Raw genomic sequence first — 23,066 nt, forward strand, 5'->3', positions numbered from 1 at the left:
GTCCATCCACCAAACACAAAAAAAAGTATAACAACATCCTTTTTCATTGAAATGGCCCCCTGTGTGTCTCCCCTGTATATAACACCGTAGTCTAATTAGCCGGTGCAGTAGACTGTTTAGCAGCCTCAAGTACGTAAATTGTCAAGTAAACAAAACAGAAGAAAGCACTTGTAACAAAATACATATTTATTATTAAATGAATGCCCTTTTTATTTCATGTTTAAATTTACCGTGGCTAACATGTTGTAGTTCTTGGTAATATCGCGGTGAACGGTAGATATTGACCTAGGTTCGACATATTGACTCTCCCGGTGGTTGGAGTGAATGCTGAGGACTTTTAACAAGATGTTCTTGGCGTGCCCCATAAGGGTCATTGCTCAAGCCATCCATTCTATTACTACTAGAATTTGAGTCACCATCCTGCATGTTAGGGGGGCTGCGGCCCTCGCGCCAATGTGATGTGTGCACCGTACTCTGGTGTAGCATACCTGCTGGTCTAACAGGCGGAGGCACGGAGGTGTCGGGTAGTACAAAGTTAGCCTGAGTGTCTATGGCCCCCTCAATGTCCATTCCAAGGGGGGGGGGGGGTAGCAAATGTTGACCCTACCCTGTCCTTTTGAGATTGGAATCTGAACTTGGTCGGGACATTTCAACAATGATGAGGTGATTTGAGGCGACGTTTAATAAGAATATTGGGAATATTGTGTAGAACTAATTGGTTTCCCTAGGAACTACGTACAACGTTGTTGTGTAGCAGAATTGCCTACTGGGGCATGGCATTCTCGTCCACCCCCGTGACTGCTATAAGTATAACCCTTGTAGTCTCTTTTCCATCAAAGTGCTGATCAGCGGCCTGGCTTTGACCATTTCCCCAATATGCCCGACCTTACATATCGGCTTGTGTGGTCACTGTCATTAAGCCAGCTGTAGGGGATACATAAGTGGCACGACGCCCCTTCCCTCTTTTAAGAGCTGCAGACTTCCTATTTACCGCGAATTTCTCCAACATGTTCCGAATTTCCTTAAATGATTGGATCATTATGTCCTCTATGCCACTATACTTCCTACTGACATGATCAAGGCCATCCTCCACGCTTTTAACTGGACGGTACCTATACTCCAATGAGAAAACCGTCACGGAACCAGGAAGTACAGGTGTCAAAGCTGATTTTAATGACATCTAGGAACTCGCCTATTGATAATGGTAATTCCTCTTTTTATAACGTAGAGTATTATTTCATCAGCTAGGTTCTCCACAATCCCTTGTAGGTTCATGCTGTTTTTATTTGATGCCGTGCGAATGTTAACACAGCGTTGCGACATACTTATGTTTTGATGGTGTGTAAGTGAGACACAAACACAAAGAAAGTTTATTTAAGATGTCTTATGAGAATGATACAGTTTAATGGGAATTAGAGGTGGTATAAGTAGATATACAATAATTTAACTAGCCCTTAACTAAACCTAACACTAACCTAACAGTACATATTCTAACAACAATGTAAGTTATTGTTACGTTTATTACATGTTGTATATATGTACGTATGCCGCCGAAATTAGGCAGCTGACAGCGCAAATGTACAAACAACAGAAACCCTAACTATTTATCTAGAAAAAAAAACCACGATATCGTTCAATCACACATCCGGCCTTTGTATGCCGCCGAAATGGCAGCCCACACGATTAGGTGATGTGCCGATAAACAATATGAAAACAGATTTGTCGGGAATGGTTTATTTAAAAGCCTGTCCCCCACCTAGGCCTAACCTTCAAATACGATAAAAATAACTTAAATACAACATATCTTTCGTTACGGTAATTGGGGTGTCTTTGGGCGACAACTTTTTTCCTATGGGTGTTATGTCTAATTTTGCCCTGAGTCACAGAGATCACTGGCTATCCTATTTTACAACTGGGGTCACTTAATAGTCAGACGATAGTACATGTAGTTAGTGATTAGTTTGTAAAGAGTTTAGATAAGTCGGACTGTTGGCTGGGAAAAAATAGCTCACGTTTTTAGTTTTTGCTGTTGAGTGAAAAAAAACCTGTACTTTTAAGACTTTTAGTTGATTTAAAATAAATAAAAACATAACTGATGTAATGATTTCATTTAACAACTCATTGGCCTGCCAACCTGAAACCTTTTAGTTACAACGAAAACGTAACAACTGGTGGTCAGAAGAGGTATATTACTGAACGAACACACATGATCAGTACAGTTAAAACTCAACAATATCATTATTACATGTACGTGGATGTATGTAGTTGATGTGTTGGATTTACCCAATGTAATTGGTAAAGTGTCTGTAACATATTGATATACAGTACATGGGGATATAGGTATACCTAAATATATAATTTATGTACCGTAAAGTTAAGGCTCAACGATCTGTCGTTATTTTCACTAGGCCTAGAGCCATTTTCTCCTTTCTCCATCCCATCACCTAAAGTGATGACACCTTACCTGAGATGATGATCAGTCAGGCGTCACATATGTAAGGTATATATATTCTCGTTAACCCTAAAGGGTCTATTATAGCATTCAATTCAATTTAATTGATAGTATGCTGTGACAGCATTTGTACCTGTATAACCTAATAAATACAGTAAAGTCTACCAGTCTACTGGACCCCATGTGCTTTTCTTTAAAATAATAATAAACTTACATTTTTAATCAAAATGCGCTTATTCTTGTAATTGAAATGATATTGATTTTTTCCTCATATTAAAGACAGTGTATACTTACTGTTTTGTATTTTTTTCCCTTTATTTATTTTTCTTTGAGGAGAGGAAAGGGGGTCATTTTTTAATTATGTACTTTGCTTAAATGTAAAGTAAGTCCCTATCTATATAAATATAGAATATGTGTATTCCAAACATGGATCAAAACAATACCCCTTAATTAACTCCCTTATACCAGCCCCTCCCAAAACCTACCTATAGCTAGCTATTGTATGTGTATTTCGACACCCTGACAATTATTCTGTCTGAACTGTTTCACCTTCAATTTAACTAACATCCTTGCTCAGGTATGCATATTAGTCCAACAGGTCTGCTATAGACAAGGATTTGATTACCTGAATAAACGTACGTAAAACCATAGATCAAACTTATATACTATATTTACTGGTAAAACCTTCATGTATAATCTAGCTAGAATAAATGTGCCTACTTCTCCACGGTATCTTTCAAATTAGTTTGTGAATAGTTAAGTTTTAATATCTAAGTGGTTTTACTTAATGAGACCACATTACAATAGTTTTGATTAATTAAGCTGTCCGCTTTGGAAAAAAGGATTTGTTTTATGTAATTACGTACAATCAAGTATTAGAACTGAAATAATTCCAATAGAAAAACATTAAAAAATCTGATGATGGATATTTAATACGCAATAAATCAACATTGTAAATACTAAAACTAAATGAATGATGTTGTATCAAGCATTTTCTAAATAAATGTATTAATTAAAGCTAGATAATACGCAGACAGAAGAATCCAGAATCGAACGTGTTGCAATTTTCGGTGGATGTCAGGAAATCAGAGGTTAAGATATTGTCGTCGGTTTCTCGCAAAAATGACGACAATTTTATAAGCACACGTCATAATGTGATTGTTTTGACGCTGAGTATGTGCAAGCTTGGAACATATACTCCATATCTAGATATGAATGTATTTTATATTGTTACCCGATATGATACATGTATTGTCTCTCCTCAGTGAAAACACGGCCTCGTGTTTTACACGGCGTCGTCTAATTAGCCGGTGCAGACTGTTTAGCAGCCTCAAGTACGTAAATCGTCACGTAAACAAAACACGTCAGACAAAATACACATTTATTATTTAATTGATGTCCTTTATATTTCATGTTTGTCTTCACCACGTCTTCAATATAGTTGCAATAAAAACCCATCGCCATTTCGCATCTTGACTCGATTAAATTCCTATAAATTTATATCAACTATGATCGCTATCGCAAAGACACTGGTCCTACACCGTATACACCGGATTTCGTGCGCACACTGCACATTGTGTAACGTTGTGCAGTCACACATGGCATACATCAAAAACGCTCGTACTAAGATGTAGTAATAGTTCATACACGTCTATCATTCAACTTCCGGTTCACTCTTTCTGTAAATATATTTTTTCTTTCATTTGTGGATACCAATGTCTGACATAGTAGGTATATGTTTACTTTAGTGGGATTACGGTTCCCTCATATCCTCTGTTTGATAATAACATACATTGTAATCAATAGAAAAATTGCAAACGGCAAAAATACATTTATTCCATTAATTTTTCCTCGCAACAATGTAATAATACCCTTCAGCATCCCAGTATTTATCACCAATAGCAGATATTTCAATATACGACAATATACTGAATCCGGCATCTAGCACTGTTTGCTTTACTTCATCTTTCGTAAAAGACTTCCCGGGAAACTTGTATTCCCCCACCTGGTAATAAGTTGCTCCGAAATCGCAAGAGAAAATTAAAAACCCGCCTTCATTGAGTACACTAGAGACGTTTTGTATGCAACGTTGAAATTCAGTAATATTTTGTGCAACTTCATCTAAGCAATGTCCCGAAACTATGACATCAAATTTATTGTCGTTGATCTCAAATCCTAGTGGTTGTTTCGACATGATGTCAATGGGATAAATCCCTTTTACTTTTTCTCTTATTTCATCTTCTCTCTGTTTTGTAGTCATGCTGGAAAACAAATGAACATGTCGCAGATTATTTGTGACCTACAATACCGTTCGGATGACTAGAAATAAAAAACAAGAAAAACAATGTTTCTATATAAAACAGTTAAGAGTCGCGTGACCTGTATATGTTTCTATTATATTCACTTTAAAGCCGGTTAGAACTCGATACAAATCTGAGGCTTGCCGAGGGTTTTACAACATTTTGTGATCCGTGATGCCGGGGGTAAAAATCCTATCCTTCATATCCACGTATGAAAAAGTATTTTTATCTTTCATACCTGGACGTTTTATTGCAATTTCACTACTTTCATTTTCCGCCAAATAATCATAATTCCCTCCCCTCCCCAGTAATGACGTTCGAAGTTTGTTTGTTTGTTTGGTTCATTAACGTCCTATTAACAGCTATGGTTATGTAAGGATGGCCTCCCATGTATGCGATGCGTTGCGTGTATGTTGTGCGAGGGGCGTTTGTTGGGAAACTCCGGTATATTCATGTTGTGTATTCTTGTATAGTGGAACTGTTGCCCTTTTTATAGTGCTATATCACTGAAGCATGCCGCCGAAGACACCAAGCAACACAACCCACCCGGTCAAATTATACTGACAACGGGCGAACCAGTCGTCCCACTCCCTGTATGCTGAGCGCTAAGCAAGAGCAGAAACTACCATTTTTTATAGACTTTGGTGTGACTCTGCCAGGGAACAGAACCCAGAGCCTTCCTCACAGGGGCGAACGCTCAACTCAAGGTCATAAGTGAGACGGAGGTTTGTTTGCAAACTGTGTGAATCCGTGTTGCAAACAAACAAATCGTACAGATTTTATACTATATGTTACGTAATTTTACTGTTTAAGATGCTACACCGCTGTTGAATATTGTTGCTATTGGAGCACTGTTGCAGTGAACAACTCGGGTAACAGCTTCGATGCTTGTTTATATTTCATGTTTATATATTCATATAAATTACCATTTGTACCAATCAGTAGTAATATCTGACCTCTCACAAGAAAGAGGATGTGTATAATAACTATATCACATTATTTTTTTTTAAATAAATAATCCTGTCATCGCAACAAGAGGCCCATGGGCCTTAATGGTCACCTGATATTTGATACAAAATAGTTATGTGATTTTCTAGCCAACTGATGTCGTTTGTTCACGAAATAGGAACATACATCTAATAAGTCTACATACAAAGTTTCATTAAGCTTGCAATTGGTGCATACATGTATGTACTCACATTACCTTGTGCACAAGTTTAATAATTATTATTGCAAATGGTAATAACTCCGTAAATAGGATGAAAAAGTCGAATCAAGCTGATTTTCAAACTCGTTCGAGATATTTCCAATGCTAGTCTATATTCAAAATTTCATTAAAATCCAATAATATTTACTCAAGTTATCATGTTCACAAGATTCAGTGATTATAATTACAGAGGGCATTAACTCCATAAGTGGCAATTTAGTCAAGCTGATATTCAAACGCGATCTTCCGATATCTTTCCAATGTTAGTCTACATAATAAGTTTGATGAAGCTAAGTGCATATTTATTCAAGTTATCATGTTCATAAGATTAAATAATTATAATTGCAAAGGGCAATAACTTCGTAAGTTATTTTCTAATCGGGTCGCATTTCGAATTTGTCTGAGATCCTTTCGATTGTAGTCTAAATACAAAGTTTCATGAAGCTGAGTGCACATTTATTCAAGTAATTGTATTCACAAGGTCCAATTATAATTATCAGTGCAAAGGGAAATAACTCCATAAATTACCGTCGAATCAGGATGATTTTCGAGCTCGTTCAAGATCTTTCCAATGTTAGTCAAAAATACCAAGTTTCATTAAGCTTGGTTTTTATTTATTTAAGTTATCGAGTCCACAAGGTCCAATAATAATTATTAGTGCAATTAAATCAGTCGAATCAAGCTGATTTTCGAACTCATCTCAGATATTTATTATGTTAGTCTATATGCTAAATTTTATTAAGCCCGGTTTATATTTACTTAAGTTGTCGTGTTCACAATGTTCAATAATCATTTTTGCAAAGGGCAATAACATCGTAAGTTACGATTGAATGGGGTTGATTCTCGAAGCCGTCCCAGATGTATTTAATATTAGTCTACATATAAAGTTTCATTGAGCTTGGTGCGTATTTATTCATTTTATCGCGTTCAAAATATCCAATGATAATTAATAGTGTAAAGGGCAATAACTCCGTAAATTACCGTCCGAGATTGTTCCAATGTTAGTCTTAACACAAAGTTTCATTAAGCTCGGTTTATATTTACTACATTTATCGCGTTCACAAGGTCAAATAATACTAGTCATTAGTGCAAAGGCGATAACTCCGTACATAACATTCGAATTAAGCTAATTTTCGAACTCGTCCGAGACATTGCAATGTTAGTCTACACACAAAATTTCATTAAGCTCTGTTGATATTTACTTAAGTTATCGTGTTCACAATGTCCAGTAGTGCTTATTAGTGCAAAGGTCAATAACTCCGTAATTGACAGTCGAATCAAGCCGATTTTCGAACTAGTCCAAGATTTTCCCAATGTTAGTCTGCAAATAAAGTTTCATGAAGCTTGATGAATATTTACTTCAGTTATCGCGTTCACAAGGAAAAGTTAACGCACGACGACGGACAAAAGACTATCGCATTAGCTATAGGTCACCATGACCTATGGTCAGGTGACCTAAAATGCTGAGTGAATGTCCGTCCCGAATTTTGGTCCTATTCTTACTGCAAATTTTCTTGAATAAGAAGATATTCCATGCAATTTGCAGTTAAAATAGGACCAAAATGCGGGTTGCAAATTCACTCGGCAATTTAAGTTTGACATGCTAATTAACCTGACGAAAATTAATCATATCTTAACGCTCACAAGAAATAAATTCTAAATTTGGTATGTCTCCGAGTGTCGTCTTAATTATCACGCAGTTGACTTACTACGTCAGAATACACGACATGTTGTTTTAATCTGTGCTGTCACATGTATGTAGATATATAGATTTTTAGATTGATTTTAATTTTTGTTTCGGAAATCTTATTTCCAAAAATATTAAGTTAAACAAAGTATTCTTATTTTATGTAACGATTTGTAAATAAAAAATAAATATATTTGGAACTTACTGACGATTTTCTTCCTCAATCACGTAATCGATGATATCCTTAGGGTAAGATATTTCTCCTTTCCACCATTTCGTCAGATATTCGCGGTTCTGTGGAGCATAGTCAGATAGGAAGATCTCGTCTACATAATTACTTGCTGATATCACCGTATAAATCGCTGGTCCAGTTCCAATATCTAGGAGACGCTTTCCACGGATGTCGCCTGCACATATTTCAGAAAACAAACTTGTAATTCATAATAATCACAAACATACACCCTTTTCGTTGAGATTGGTTTATTTTGACACGTTTGTTTTGTTTGAACTTAGCTTTTTATTTAACATTAATAGCAATAAAAGAATATATAGTGGCTTAACCAAATAAAGGTAGGACTTATCTATGTTGAGCGTTTCAACTGTTCAAACAACTATGTATAAAATCGGTACGAAGTCGTAATTAACCGTACTTCAATTGGTGATTTGCGCCTCCTTAAAACTTCCCCGACTCGCACTAGCTATAGGTATGTACATGAATTACTAGTGATATCTTGCTTGCGTATAAATCACTTTGTTTGGTGCACTCGAATATGCATGATGGTCAACCTAAGGTATTAAAGTTTACTGATAACCTGTTGTGTATGGCTTGTACATTTTGACAAAATGTGCGCAAAAACAGTAAACCAATAAAAATGTCATGTTCACTGGAGCATATTGCAGCGAATATTTGGCCTACCAGTCTTTAAAAACATATACATTAACTTATTTTTCACCTTGTAAATTCCAGTTAAAACCTATACGACAAAGATATCAAGATAAAAAAAAACATTTTAAAAATCATTACTGTTCATATTATACTTTTAAAACACACGAAACTATGAATATGAAACAAAGACTGGTTTTGAGAAAAATCACTGATATCATTTGTAAATTATTTAAATGTTTTGGAAATATAACGCAAAACACAATGTGTACTCATTCGTAGTTTATAATTAAAGTTTACGTTGATTGTTTTATAGAGGTTCCCCTACAAGTGACTGTTGTTAATCATGTTTATTAAACTCGAGTTAGTTAGTTTTCAAACTTTGAAAAGACACGAGCTTTAGCGTGGTGACCATTTTCTAGTCTTCATTGATGTATGTGTGATGTATGTACACAATGTGTAGTGATATTTGTCCGTCATAAAATATAGTGCCTAAATAGAGAGAACTAGCAACTACCTGTTAAACAGTAAATGCAATGCTATTTAAAAGAAAATGTGCTATGAAAAGTAACCTGAATTTGAATGCCAGTCAAAATCAAGAGATCTTAGAGTTGACCTATCAGAGGGGCCGTAGGTGTTAACACACTGGAGTGTGTAAACACAAATGAACAATGATGATAACCAACTGTGATGGAATTTATCACATGCTGTTATCATTTTGAAACATGCTTAGTTATGGAATATACGAATTTCAGTCCAATGTAAGATGGGTAACTAGTCTTGCTATCTTCTTTCGCTATTCCTTTTACGTACTTGATGAATCCAGGGTATAGCATCTAAAGCAGGGACACGATGGAATTGTCAAAATTAAATATGACCCTTGAGAGGCACCTTTATATGAAACTACAAGACGATCCCGAAACACTTTCTGAGAAATAACAAACTTTAGTTGTCTAAATCAGCGCCTCTCGACAATGTTGATTTCAGGTCAGACTGGAAATGCAATAGGTACAACCAAAGACTGTTGCGAACATGACAATATCTTTTCATTTATGAAAATCCCTTCTGGGTGTTTGTTAGAAATAACGGTAACAAGAAATGTTTACGGATGACAAATAACAGACGGACGAGGAACGCGAACTTAAAGATCCGAATGATATGCATGTACCAGGATCAGATTTTGGGACTATAATTCGTTATTCCTTAATATAAACGTAATCAATACCATATGTGTGCTGGACTTTTGTGTTTATGGTCTTACCAAACACCAAACGGGGTTGAATTCAGTAAAATTTAACTTACATTCGTTAAAAATTCTATGAAGACTGTCAAGGTCATCTTCCATCTCCTCAATTCCGTTGCATTCAACGTACCAATAAGGGTCAAAGTTTGCGTAGTCACGTGTTTCCTTAAGGTCCGCCATTAGAGTATTTCTTCAAAAATAAGTATTTTTTATGATTTCCAAATCGATTGAAAAGATTTGGCTGTACCTGTACATGTCAGTAAGGTATGAAGATTATTTTTTACAAAATTTAAACGATTAAAACATTTGAATGTATGAAAGCAAGTTATTAGATTTGTACTCACCCCTGTTCAAATGGTAGTTCAGTAGTGCGATGTAGTTCGTCGTGTCGACCGCAGTAATAACGATAAAAACTTTATATATTTCAGATATACATATAGGGTTAGGGTTATATATTTTCAAATCGATTGGTCATTGCAATGATTTTGCATAGTTTATCAATTATAAATTCTTTATATATCGCACTTGCAAATCAGTTTTAAATGACTATTTTATAAATGGAACAGCTGTTCTAGCGGATAAATATAATAAAAAAAGACAATGATATACATGTTTCTAAATATTCAACAAATCCTGAATTATGCTTTTGATTATTATCACCGCATATGATTTGTCACTAACATCTATTAATTGGCTACACATGCCGTTATGTAAACTTTATGAGCCCATCAGAAATCCTTTTTACTAAGTTCTGGATCATAGATATTGCAAGATTGTAATGTACTTTTGCATTATGTGTACACCAGAGGCATAACCTATTCTGGTGGGTGTAATTGGATTTACCTATCGATTTATTTGTTCATAGTTTATTGATTATAAATTCTTTATATATCGCACTTGCAAATCAGTTTTAAATGACTCTTTTATAAATGGAACAGCTGTTCTAGCGGATAAATATAATAAAAAAGACAATGATATACATGTTTCTAAATATTCAACAAAATCCTTAATTATTTTTTTTAAATTTATTTTTTATTCATTTTCAAAAGTTTTGTACATACAAATACAATACAACATATATGAACGATGTATGTTGGAGTTAATTAAGTAATACAAAAGTAGTCATGTATACTCATAATATACATCAATCAATGGACAACACATTTACACTAACAAACTCACTGATAATTTATAGAGGATACGTTCTCAAACATTGATATTTTTAAGGTAATATACATTGTTAAGTATCAGAGAGATGCAGGACACACATACATACATACAAGGTACCTCTGTCAAACTTAGGTCAAATATTTATTTTACAAGTTTTTATTGGTTTTTGTGTATGTTTTTAATGTTTTAAAATTTAAAATTGGAGCCAAAGTTGTATTTCTGTTAAGACCTGTTGTTTATTTTTTTATTTTACTATTGGTTATTAATAATTTTATGAGCTTTCAGTTCAAATTTGATTTGTTTTTTTAAACCAATTAGGCAAAGATCTGCTTCAAGACATTTACAGTTATAAATATATTGTTTTGTTAAAAGTAAGATTAAGTTGTCTAAATTAAAATGTGAATGTTTATTGTTAACTTTCTTGCCAAATATAAATTCTTGTTTACTGAATCTAAGTCCTAGATTTTTTGTAATAATTGCTATTCTCAGTTGTTCTATCAGATTTGATGTTTTATCACAATCCCATAGTATGTGTGTTATGGTTTCGGGAGAAGTTCTACAAAATATACATATGTTATTATCCGCTTTACCTATTCTTAGTAAAAATGTCTTAGTAGTCAGGATTCTATGATTTATTCAATATTGTAGCCACTGAAGTTTTGAACTTGTACTTGTGTTTAAAGGGTGTTTATAAATCTTTTCCCAATCTTCTTCATTTAGATTAAATGTTTGATTCCATTTATTTTGGGCTGTAGGTTAAACTTGGTTTTGAATTAAAATATTGTATATGTATTGAGCTCCTTTTTTAAATTTAGAATGACTTTGAGATTTATAGGTATATTGGGTAATATTACATTCTTTTCTGTGTCGTAATTTTGATTATTGTTTCTAACAAAATGTTGAATGGCATTTTTCAAGCTTTGATATTTTAAAAAGTTAGTCCGAATACTATATTTATCACAGAATTCTTCAAAACTGAGAAATGATTTATCTGGTTTTGTAATGTTATTAATAAATAGAACTCCCTTTTTATACCATGTATTATTAAAAATTACTTTTCTATCTATTTTGATGTAATTATTAAACCATATTGGGTTTTCAAGAATGTTTGTTTTGTATATTTCACTGAAATTCAGAGTTTTACACCAGGCGTTTTAAAACATCTCGCCAAAAAATATTAGTACAATTATTAGCTTTTTGTTTTAAAAGTTCAATTCCTGTATTTGCCAATTTATGTTTGTCTAATAAAGTCTCTAAAGTCCCAATTTCCAGCCTTAGTATAGATTCTTCGTATCCAAGTTGCTTTAAGAGCCGTTATAAATGACTTCAGAATCCTGAATTATGCTTTTGATTATTATCACCGCATATAATTTGTCAATAACATCTATTAATTGGCTACACATGCCGTTATGTAAACTTTATGAGCCCATCAGAAATCCTTTTTACTAAGTTCTGGATCATAGATATTGCAAGATTGTAATGCACTTTTGCATTATGTGTACACCAGAGGCATAACCTATTCTGGTGGGTGTAATTGGAGTTACCTATCGATTTATTTGTTTATAGCTATAAAATGAGATAACCTGTTTGTTTGTTTGGTTATTCTAACATCCATTGTCATGTAAGGACGGCCTCCCATGTATGCAGTATGAAGCTTATTTGAAGTGCGCGGTGCGTGTTTTGGGAGACTGCAGTATGTTCGTGTTGTGTCTTCTTGTATAGTATAACTGCTGCCCTTTTATAGCGCTATATCACTGAAGCATGCCGCCAAAGACACTTCTGTTCACGCGACCGGAAAAAAAATCAGCAGTCAAGTTATCTATCCTGAACATCCCTAAAAATCATGTTTATTTCATTGTTAACAGTTGTACGTCGTCTTTCGGCTGTTTTCTGTGTTGTATTTTTAGCTTTTGCGGTCATAGTGCCATTGGCATTAAATACTATTGTATTTTCGAGAACATTTTATAATTTAGTTTTCCTTCTACATAGCATTTTCATTAGCTTGATTCTGATTTACTGAGATTTCATAACAAAAATATAGAACCCAAAAAAGAATCAGGATTGTGTAGGAAATTAGATTTTAATTTGTAAATAGAATTGAACTAAATTTTAAGTAATTTAGATATAAACAAAACTCTCGAATGACTCTCAACATAAACCAATCTATATATTTGTTATATCTCACCTCGGCGTTTATGTGGGGCATTTGCCAGGTCTGGTTTTCCACCGGGTAATCCAGTTTCCTCCACTATCATCCCAAATCCTGGCGTTGATTGTTTGATTAATTAAAGTCCTATCAACAACCAGAGTCATGTAAGGACAGCTCCCATGTACGTGGTGTGTAGCGTGAAGATGAAGTGTGCGGTGCGTGTTTTGGGAGACTGGTATATTCGTGTTGTGTCCTCTTGTATAGTAGAACTGTTACCATTTTATAGTGTTATATCACTGCAGTATACTGTCGAAGACACCAAGAAACACACCCCACCTGGTCACATTATACAGAAAACGGGCGAACCATTTATTATTTTTTCCAAGAAAATTGAACTGAAAGAAACTCTCAGAAAAATACATTAACGTAGATCTGTAGATCGAGGTCCATTTTGTATACTATCAACAGGAAACAAATTATGAAAACGTCACTAAAAGGTCATTATTTTAAAAAGTCGTTTTCTCACAGTAGCATAATAAAACCGTTTCGCTTCGTTTTGTTCATCATCATCATCATTTGTTCAGCATAAAACCCCATGTGCTAATGTTCTTTCTGGACATACAGTGGGTGACGTTTACCGGGTCCGTACCAGTCACAGTTAACTGATGATCTATACAGTGTCTACATTATGTACTGTTCCTATCAAATTACTCAGTGCAAATATATACAGACAATACACAGCTGACCTAGCTGTGATTCTATCTAACCTTAAATATCATAATCAATAAGAACAATCCTAATGAATACTCAGTGCATCTGGGTGATCATGATAACCTAACTTCAAAATACATAAACAGAATAAATCATACAGATCAGAATAATTATCAAATGATTATCATCAAATACTGAGTGATCGTTAAGCCTATGCGAGTAGTCTCCCTAACTGGGGTGTTTCGATAATCCCTACTCGCACATAAATAATAAGACTACGATACAATCAATGTAATATTATTAATAAGAACCTTTCCCTCAGGCCTAACACTATGGCAAGCCGTTTTTATATTTAATACATAATAGCTTAAGTCAAAAAGTTATTTAGCTTAAGTTAAAAAGATTTTAGCTTAAGCTATAAAGATTTCAACTTAAGTTAAACAAATCTTTTTGACTTAAAGTTGAAATCTTTTTGACTTAAGCTGAAAAAAGTGATAATGCAAATAGAATCTAAGCCTTATTCAACTTAAGCTAAAAAAAATCCGGTTGTAGATAAGTACTGCGCATTTCCAATATCCCACCTGCCATCCCCTTATATTTATGATGGGTTAGGCTAGTCCATTTGTACGGTTCCCGACAAGCTTGAACAGCCATATTGCATAAAACAAAATGGCCGACGACGTACTATCAGCAATTCAGATAAATATTTGAACGGTATCAAATCAACTATTTCAAGGTAACTCAAGAAATGTTTTCTGCCTAGAATACATTGTAAATATTAATTATTTTTCAAGCCACCTTGGTAGTAAGAAAACAAAGGTGCTGAATTTGAATAATGCCTTAGAAATATTTTTTCTTTAAAAAAAAACTGGTATATATGAAATAATGTTTTCAGATGAAGTAAAAAAACTTTTCAGTTTAAGTTTAAATACTTTTCTGCTTAAGTTAAAAAAACGTTTCAGCTTAGGTTAAAAAAAACTTTTCTACTTAAGTTAAAAAACTTTTCAGCTTAAGTCAAAAAACTGTTCTACTTAATTTAAAAAAACTTTTCTGCTTAAGTTAAAAAAAACCTTTTCAGCTTAAAGAAGCTCCACCGCTGACAAACGGTATTTTTTCACTTTCAAAAAAAGAGCAGACGATTTAGTATTTTCATTCAGATACAAAAGTTACTTACTTTCCACCATTGCCACCATTGAAAAGTTTGAGCTTCTAATTTTACTCTAAGTTAAAGATGTAAAAATAATTAATTGCATCCCGAAAAAATTTCATGGCACTATATCCTATCTGGAATGAAGTTCTGATTGCGCATGCACCGATGGCAAAATGAATTATTTCATATTATTTTTTGTGTTAATTAGACATATATATATACACGATTAAACACCAATTATTGTTCAAATGATGAATACATGTATAATTTATGCATCTTTAAGGTAAAAAAAAACCTTTTCTACTTAAGTTAAAAAAAAATTCTACTGAAGTTATAAAAAACTTTTCAGCTGAAGTTAAAAATACTTTTCAGCTTAAGTTAAAAAAAACCTTTTCAGCTTAAGTTAAAAAAATTTTCTACTTAGGTTAACAAAAATTTCAGCTTAAGTTAAAAAACTTTTCAGTTTAAGTTAAAAAAAGGACTTTTCAACTGATTTTCAAAAACTTTTCTGCTTAAATAAAAAAAAACCTTTTCGACTTAAGTTTAAAAAATCTTTTCAGCTTTATATTTAAAACAAATCTTTCATTAACAAATTCTGCTTTATACATATTGGATCAAGTATGTTTTACTAAGTTATTTAATAATGTTTTATCTGTATAATATCTGTGATTGGTCGTGATTAATTGTAAACTGGTCTAATTTGACTTTTTAACAAATGCATTTTTTTTTAGATGAGCAACAGGAGAATGTGCTAAATGAACATTTGACTTAACAAATTACACATGTTATCCACACATCCTCAATAACTAAAATTTATTATTGGTACTTATCAAATTATACATACTTGAATTTGTCCTGTGTATATCTATTATAATTAATATATGCCATATCAATGACACTCCTCCTCAAACAAAAAACAAAAACAAAGCAAATCACACTTGACACTTGTCACTATCAGTTACTAAAATATACATCTATTGTTTGCCAGATCAAGTGAAGTGGACGATATTTGTATACATTGAAGGGTGGACAATGGCATGTTAGTTATACAGACTAAACTAAGTAATTACAAGATGTCAAACTTATGTAATTATTAGTAGACTAAGAGTTTAATGACCTTGTTTTGAAAATCCACCTGTATATATTCATGTAAATGCACGGTGAAACTATGTATTTATACAAATATCTTATATTACATTTATGTATATCTGAAAAACAAATATTGAAACAAATCAGTTTTTCGAGTGCTTTGGAATACAATTTGCAATATTTTTAATATGATAGGAGTATAGAAATGTTCTACAATCAGGAATGTATGAAGAGAAAATTATAAGATGGAAAACAATAACTTTGATAATGTCAAACGTATATAGTTAGATTCAGAAACTTATCATAAAGTAACCAACTTTTTAAACATTTGATAAATATAATTCTGCTTTTTAATTGATTTTTTTTCTTTTACGTGTAACTCAGAAGTAAATAAATTCATGAATTGAAGTAAATGCATCTTTTCAAATTAATAGATTATCTAATAAATATGATTATATGTTTCAAATGAACTTACATGGCATATATAGGGTTAATTACAGTTAGTAATAGTATACAAGAATTCAGGTGCAGATTCCCATATGTTAAACATCAGCAAGTAAGTAACTTTTATACTGATGGAAATATTTGGAAAAAAATATACTAAAAGCCTACATTTTCTAAAAATGTAATCATTTTTGATGGAATTATAAAGTATCACTGGTTAATTTCAGACATTTCATGGTGTATCTGAAGGTTCAAAGGAACGTAAAAGGTATTTATATTACATTCTAAAAGTGTCAAACTAAAACTTAGAGATTCAATTAAAGACGCCCTTGTAAAAGTTGGTACCGGTACCTTTCCGAAACAGAAATCAAGTGTCATAAAAACAATTATAACTAACATCGAAGTATTATTAACTGTGAATATTGCTTTCGTTATTTTGTAATCATGAGACGACCTGCGTTATGAAAATTAACATTTAGTTTATTTTAATTAAAGAAGCTCCACCACCGACAGAGCATAATGATACTCATCAATTCAACAATAATATTGGTGTTTAATCGTATATATATATATATGTTTAATTAATGCGTTAAGAGTAAACTGCACTGATAGCCGGTCGGGAAGACGTATTAGGATTCCTATAATATATATTAATTTCATAGCATACAGAGCGATTTTGATGGGATATTTTATTTTTCTATTTCATAAGAAATTATACTGGATATATTAACACCATTTTTACCGACTTAAGCCTTTGTTTGTCCAACTACTCGCTTTAAATTAAAACATTAAAGTTTCACATACACCACTATAGGCACAGTCAGGGTCATGTTATGTAGAAGGTACAGTAATGAAAATATCTATATTTGATTTTTTGGCAAAATTGTATACTTTCACATTTAGTGTAATTCAATATTATACAGTAAAATCACATTACATCCATAAGTAATATTCTTATCCATACATTTACTGTATACGTTTACATCTATGAGTTTTGACGCATATGCTTTTAATCGTTCTGCCAGTAAATATATGCATATAGCATGAAAATAAAGTTTGTATGCACTTTTTCAAAATGAATGGAAATAGAGTAACAAATAGTACCAATGGTATTTTTTGGTACATTGACGTAAGTGCTTATATATTCACAGATACAGGATTGCTAGAAATAAAAACACAAAAATAAAGTTACTTTAAAATGTCAAATTCGGAAGAAATTGCTCGTATTTAGACATCTTTCAGTGAAACAACCCAGTTTTCCAATTATTCATCATTATAAATAGAACCCGGAAAGTTTCCACGTGGTAATCGTGTTTATAAACAAAACTTAACAGTCAACCCTTTACTAACCTCCAACTCTCCGTCCGCGCCAAAAAAACCTTCTAGTTGTCTCTAGTATGTCTGCAACTTGTCTTCCTCTGGCATTCTGGACAGCGTCAAGCGCGTTTTTGACGACTGTCGAGGGATCCATTGAACAGAAAAATGCAATATACAATGGGTACTCGGAATATAAATATTGAGGGCCGCCATCTTGTTAGGCAGTTGTCATCGCACGCAAAGCAGTTTCGAAACGGCGACTGTGATTGACTGTTATTTATGGAGTGTTTTCATTGGATGAGTATATTGGACTAGTCCAAAGGCGATTTCACAGTTGAATTTTTACACTTTTTTACTTATTTTTACACTTAAGTTAAAACAAGTGTTAATGCAAAAATGAGAAATCTAACTTAAGACAAATTCTTTTTGCATTATCATAGTGCAACAATCTTTTCAACTTAAGTTAGAAAAGAGTATTTTGCATTATCACGTTGAATTTTTTTTAACTTAAGTTGAAATCTTTTTAACGTAAGCTAAATAACTTTTTAACTTAAGCTATTATGTAATAAATATCAAAACGGCTTGCCATATAGCACTACTGCGAGCTACCGAGTACTCAAGATCGCAGTGTACTCACAGTACTCATTGCTACTGAGCACTCACGTTTACCGAGTACTCTCAGAGCAAACACTCCAACAATGATTCACACTATCATTACATATTAACGAGTACTCACAGAGTAATCACTAGGCCTAGTACTCTCAATGATTCGTGTAAACGTAATCATCAAACGAGCAATCCCAAGGCTCAGTTTTGAACTTACTCGTATTTAACGCGGAGGAGGAAAGCCTTATTCAGGCACGTCAATCTCCGATCTCAACTCTACCGTAAGTTATTAACAACTGACGCATATACATGTAGACAAGCCTAGTTCAAATGTAGAAAGTGCTCTCGCTTCAACAGCTCGTTCAACAATAAGACAAACTCTCGCATTGAAGAGTTTTACGTGCCGCAACGTGATCGTTTCTTGGCCTAAAAATTTTCGCTGAAACTGCTGCTTTATGCATGCCGGGCAACGACATTAGCGCCATCTATTTACAACAATCCTACGCCCTCAAATACACACAGATTAACATTTCAAGCGTCTACTTGACGGCGAGACTAACAAACGATTCCGGATAATATGTTAATACAACCGTGTATCACTACAAGTGGAACACTTCAATGTTATGGTACGAAAGTTGAATAGAAACGATCAAATATTTGATGTACATTGCAATGGTGCGACTTAAATACAAAATTGACCAGAACAAAATGTTTGAAAATCATTTTTACTTATTGAAAAACGTTGTCGTCTATAGATACACAATTTTTGTATATCGGTGTTAACACTGCAGCCGGGATCGGGCGTCTTAGCAACGACAAGCCGAATCGTTTAACCAGCGGTGGTTAAACGATTGGGCATGTCGTAATAGTAAACAAAATTAAGGTAACGTATAACTTCAAATCAAATTAGCCACATCATAAGACATGCGTGCGTAATCCAGTAATTATAGAAATGCAACCATAACAAATATGTTTGAGGAAATGAAAATCTAGCTCCAATACGCGAAATTTGTATGTAAATTAATGACAAAAATCATTTTAAGTGTCGGCCATAATGTATTTCCAAACAATGCCTGCCTTATAATTTGTAAAGGTCACTAATGTTACATGTAAAATGCAGTATTATCAAATACGTTATGATATAATGTTATGATATTTCTTACACACGATTTTTCATTAAACCTAATTGAAACACTTTTTTTTCAATACAAATCGACAAATTGGAAGAAACCATCAGTGCATTTTGTATCTTATCAAAACAAAATATTCTCAACGAAAAAAGTCAATAAATACTGAACAAACATTGGGAATAATAACCCTTCTCGTCGTTGTAATTATTATTAGGTACTTTCATTTACGGATGGAAATCCTTATTGTGATTGTTCTGTTTCTTCTTCTTATTATTATTATTTTTCATTTTTTTTCTTATTTCCACAAATCTTGCAGGATATCTCACGAACGGAACACGGTACTACGCTCAACATTGGACATCTTATGTACGTACACCAGATCTTGAAACGTACGTCCGATTTTTTGCATAAATGTTCAAGGTCAAGGTCACAGACGTAAAAAACTACTTTTTCGAACAAATTTTAAACGTTCATAACTGCATAACCGTACGGTGTACGTTGTCCATGATTAGTCATTACGGTAGATCGTGACATAACGCGTGTTTTGTTCCTTACATGTTATCGGAGATTATATCCAGGTCAAGAGTTCGTTACGCGGTCAAGCAAAGGTCAAAAATGAAAATTGCCACAGAAACGTCGTGAAAGTTGGATATGAAAGGGCATGCTCTCAAAAATATATAATGACACGTTTCAAGGTCATCTGATTCAAAATGGGGGAGATATAGCCGTTTGAAAAATCGCGATTTTGTCGTTTCTTCGCCAAAAATGTACAAGGTTTCAGCGCCTTTAATACTTAACATACATGCTTGAATGTTTGCATAGACATAGCATGGACATATCTCTACAGAACCTATCCTTTACATTGACCTTGACCTTCATTCAAGGTCATAGGGTCCAAATAGGCTAAAATCTTTAAACGACTTCTTCTTAATAACCAAGAGGCCTAGAGACCTGATATTAGGCCTGTGGCTTGCTGGAATAAAGTGCTAATAAGTTTTATCAAATGCATGACCTTGATCTTCTTTCAAGGTCACATGGGTCAAAATTGTCTGAAATATATTTTCACGACATCTTCTGAATAACCAAGAGGCCTAGAGACCTGATATTGGGCCCGTGTTATCCTGGGATAAAGGGCTACTAAGTTTGTTCAAATGAATGACCTTGACCTTTTTTAAAGGTCACAGGGATCAAATAGGCTAAAATCTTTGAACTAGTTATTCTTAATAACCAAGAGGCATAGAGACCTGATATTGGGCCTGTGACACCCTGGTATGAAGGGTTACCAAGTTTGTCCACATGAATGATATTGACCTTCATTTTAGGTCACAGGGATCAAATAAGTTTTTTATATGTTCTTGTGTTTGTCTGTCTAACGTAATGAAATCATAGCTGAAAGTCTGTTCATTTCATATGCAGTATATGTCCTGTCTGTCCATAAGGATATGGGCATAGACGGATGATACCCGTGGGCAGCTAATATACAATGTATATAACGTCAGTAATAGTAACCCAAAGAGTATCGAGGATTCGTACGTACATAAAGGTCGTTCACCATCGTAGATGTAGCTAAACAGTATTCGATTATAATACAAGCATATCTTGTGTGAAGTATCACAAGAATTATTAATGGGCAATTTATTTGAATCTCCATTTGCTAAGTATAAGGTGATTTAATAACGATAAGACAAAATTTCTTAATATTTAGCCTACAGTTCCAAAAAATGCGCTGTGTGCGATAAAATGTATCCCAGATAACACAGTTTTCGCACGCAGTTTTTAGTAGTTAATGCGATACGAATTCTTCTAAATAACCAAATGCACAGAGACCTGATATTGGGCCTGTGACACCCTGGTATGAAGGGCTACCAAGTCTGTTCACATGAAAGACAATGACCTATATTGAAGTTCAAAGGGGTCAAATATGCTAAAATCTTTAAACGACTTCTGAATAACCAAGATTCATACCGACCTGATATTGGGCCTGTGGCACGCTGAAACATATTGAAAGGACTTCTTCTTAATAGCCAAAAGTTATCGAGACCTGCTATAAGGTATCTGGCATGCTGGGATAAAGGGCTACTATGTTTCTTCAACGAATGAACTTGACCTTCAATCAAGGTCAAAAGGATCAAATAGGCTAAATATTAAAATAGACAGAAGATACCCATGACCAGCTGATATATAAAACGTCAGTTACAGTAACCCTGGAGCATCGAGGATGCGCACGTGCATTAAGGTCGTTCATCATCGTATAAGTAGCTAAACAGTTTTCGAATATATTACAAGCTATATCTTATGTGATATATCACAAGAATTAATAATGGGCAAATTATTTAACTCTTTATTTGCTATGTGTTAGGTGATTTAATTACGATAAGACAGGATTTCGTAATGCTGAACCCAAAGGTAATATTTTCCAAAATGTTTTATTTCTAACATAGAAATAAATTGAAATTCATAGAAAATCATTCAAAGATATAATTTGGTTCCAACAAAACTGGACAAAACAGAAAACTGCCCCTCCTGTTTAACCCCAAATAACTCACAAGGGACTCCGACCTGACCTTAATCATATGCCATATTATGATATCCCATCGCCCGGGTATCTGTAAACAAAAAATAATGCTTATCGGTCATGGCCACCAGAGGGCCCAAATTAACACTCATCCTTTCCAGAAATTTTCAATTCAAATCCCATTAAAATAGGGAATATGTTTTTTCTCACCAGACTCCCGCTGATTGGCTCATTTAACTGAACATCACTAATTATTTGTCAGCACTGTTAGTTCGTCATTGTGTGCAAATTGTAATCGTATATTGTGCGTGTCTGCCTGTCCATCCCTCCATCCATCATTCAGTCCGTCTGTCTGTCTATTGGTTTGTTCGTGTGTTTGTTTTGTTTGTCTATCTGACTTAATGAAATATATCTCAAAGTATGCGCGTGCTGTACGCAATATGTGTCCTGTCATTTCGTACGGGCGACAGATTAATAGACGTTTATTGAGAGGTAAACAAAATACCAGCCACTTAGAGTTGTTATAGTGGAATCATGGTCGACATACACGACACGTTGTCAAGCATTCAAATTGAACACAGCGGCGGTACCGCATCACTTTCGCGATACCCACGCTGCATACACGTGGCTGGCATTTTGTTTAGCTCTCAACTACACGTGACTTTTTATTTTAAAAATAAAACCGGAAGCGATGGTGATTTGATGCAGTTTACTCAACTAAATGTGTAGTCGGCGGCCATTACAAATGTGTGAAATAGTCTCAGAACTAGTTCATTGTGCAATGTTTAATTTCACAAATGAGATATAGCATGGGGGCAGCGGGGTACATATTATCCCAACGGATAGGTATGTGTACGTTTTCCCGGCATTGTATGGTCGATGTATTAGAAATATGCCGCTGACGCTATGATTTCACCTTTTAAGAGGTATCGCGAGCTGACCATATTTTAGGCAAAAAACATTTTAAATGCCTAATAATATAGGAATGTTTAGCGAACTAACACGCGCAGCGT

General features: G+C 33.9%; 1 protein-coding gene across 1 annotated transcript; it reads right to left on the reverse strand.

Annotated features, from left to right (window-relative positions):
• Positions 1 to 3,373: 3,373 nt before the first annotated feature.
• On the reverse strand, positions 3,374 to 9,952 carry LOC138310604 (nicotinamide N-methyltransferase-like). The gene is made up of 3 exons (XM_069251878.1): positions 9,832 to 9,952; positions 7,852 to 8,053; positions 3,374 to 4,713 (listed from the first exon to the last, which is right to left on the reverse strand). The coding sequence occupies exons 1-3, from the start codon at positions 9,950 to 9,952 to the stop codon at positions 4,293 to 4,295; spliced, it is 744 nt and encodes a 247-aa protein (XP_069107979.1). The 3' UTR covers positions 3,374 to 4,292.
• Positions 9,953 to 23,066: the final 13,114 nt, after the last annotated feature.

The sequence above is a fragment of the Argopecten irradians genome, chromosome 16, assembly GCF_041381155.1.
Source record: "Argopecten irradians isolate NY chromosome 16, Ai_NY, whole genome shotgun sequence".
Lineage (NCBI taxonomy): Eukaryota > Metazoa > Mollusca > Bivalvia > Pectinida > Pectinidae > Argopecten > Argopecten irradians.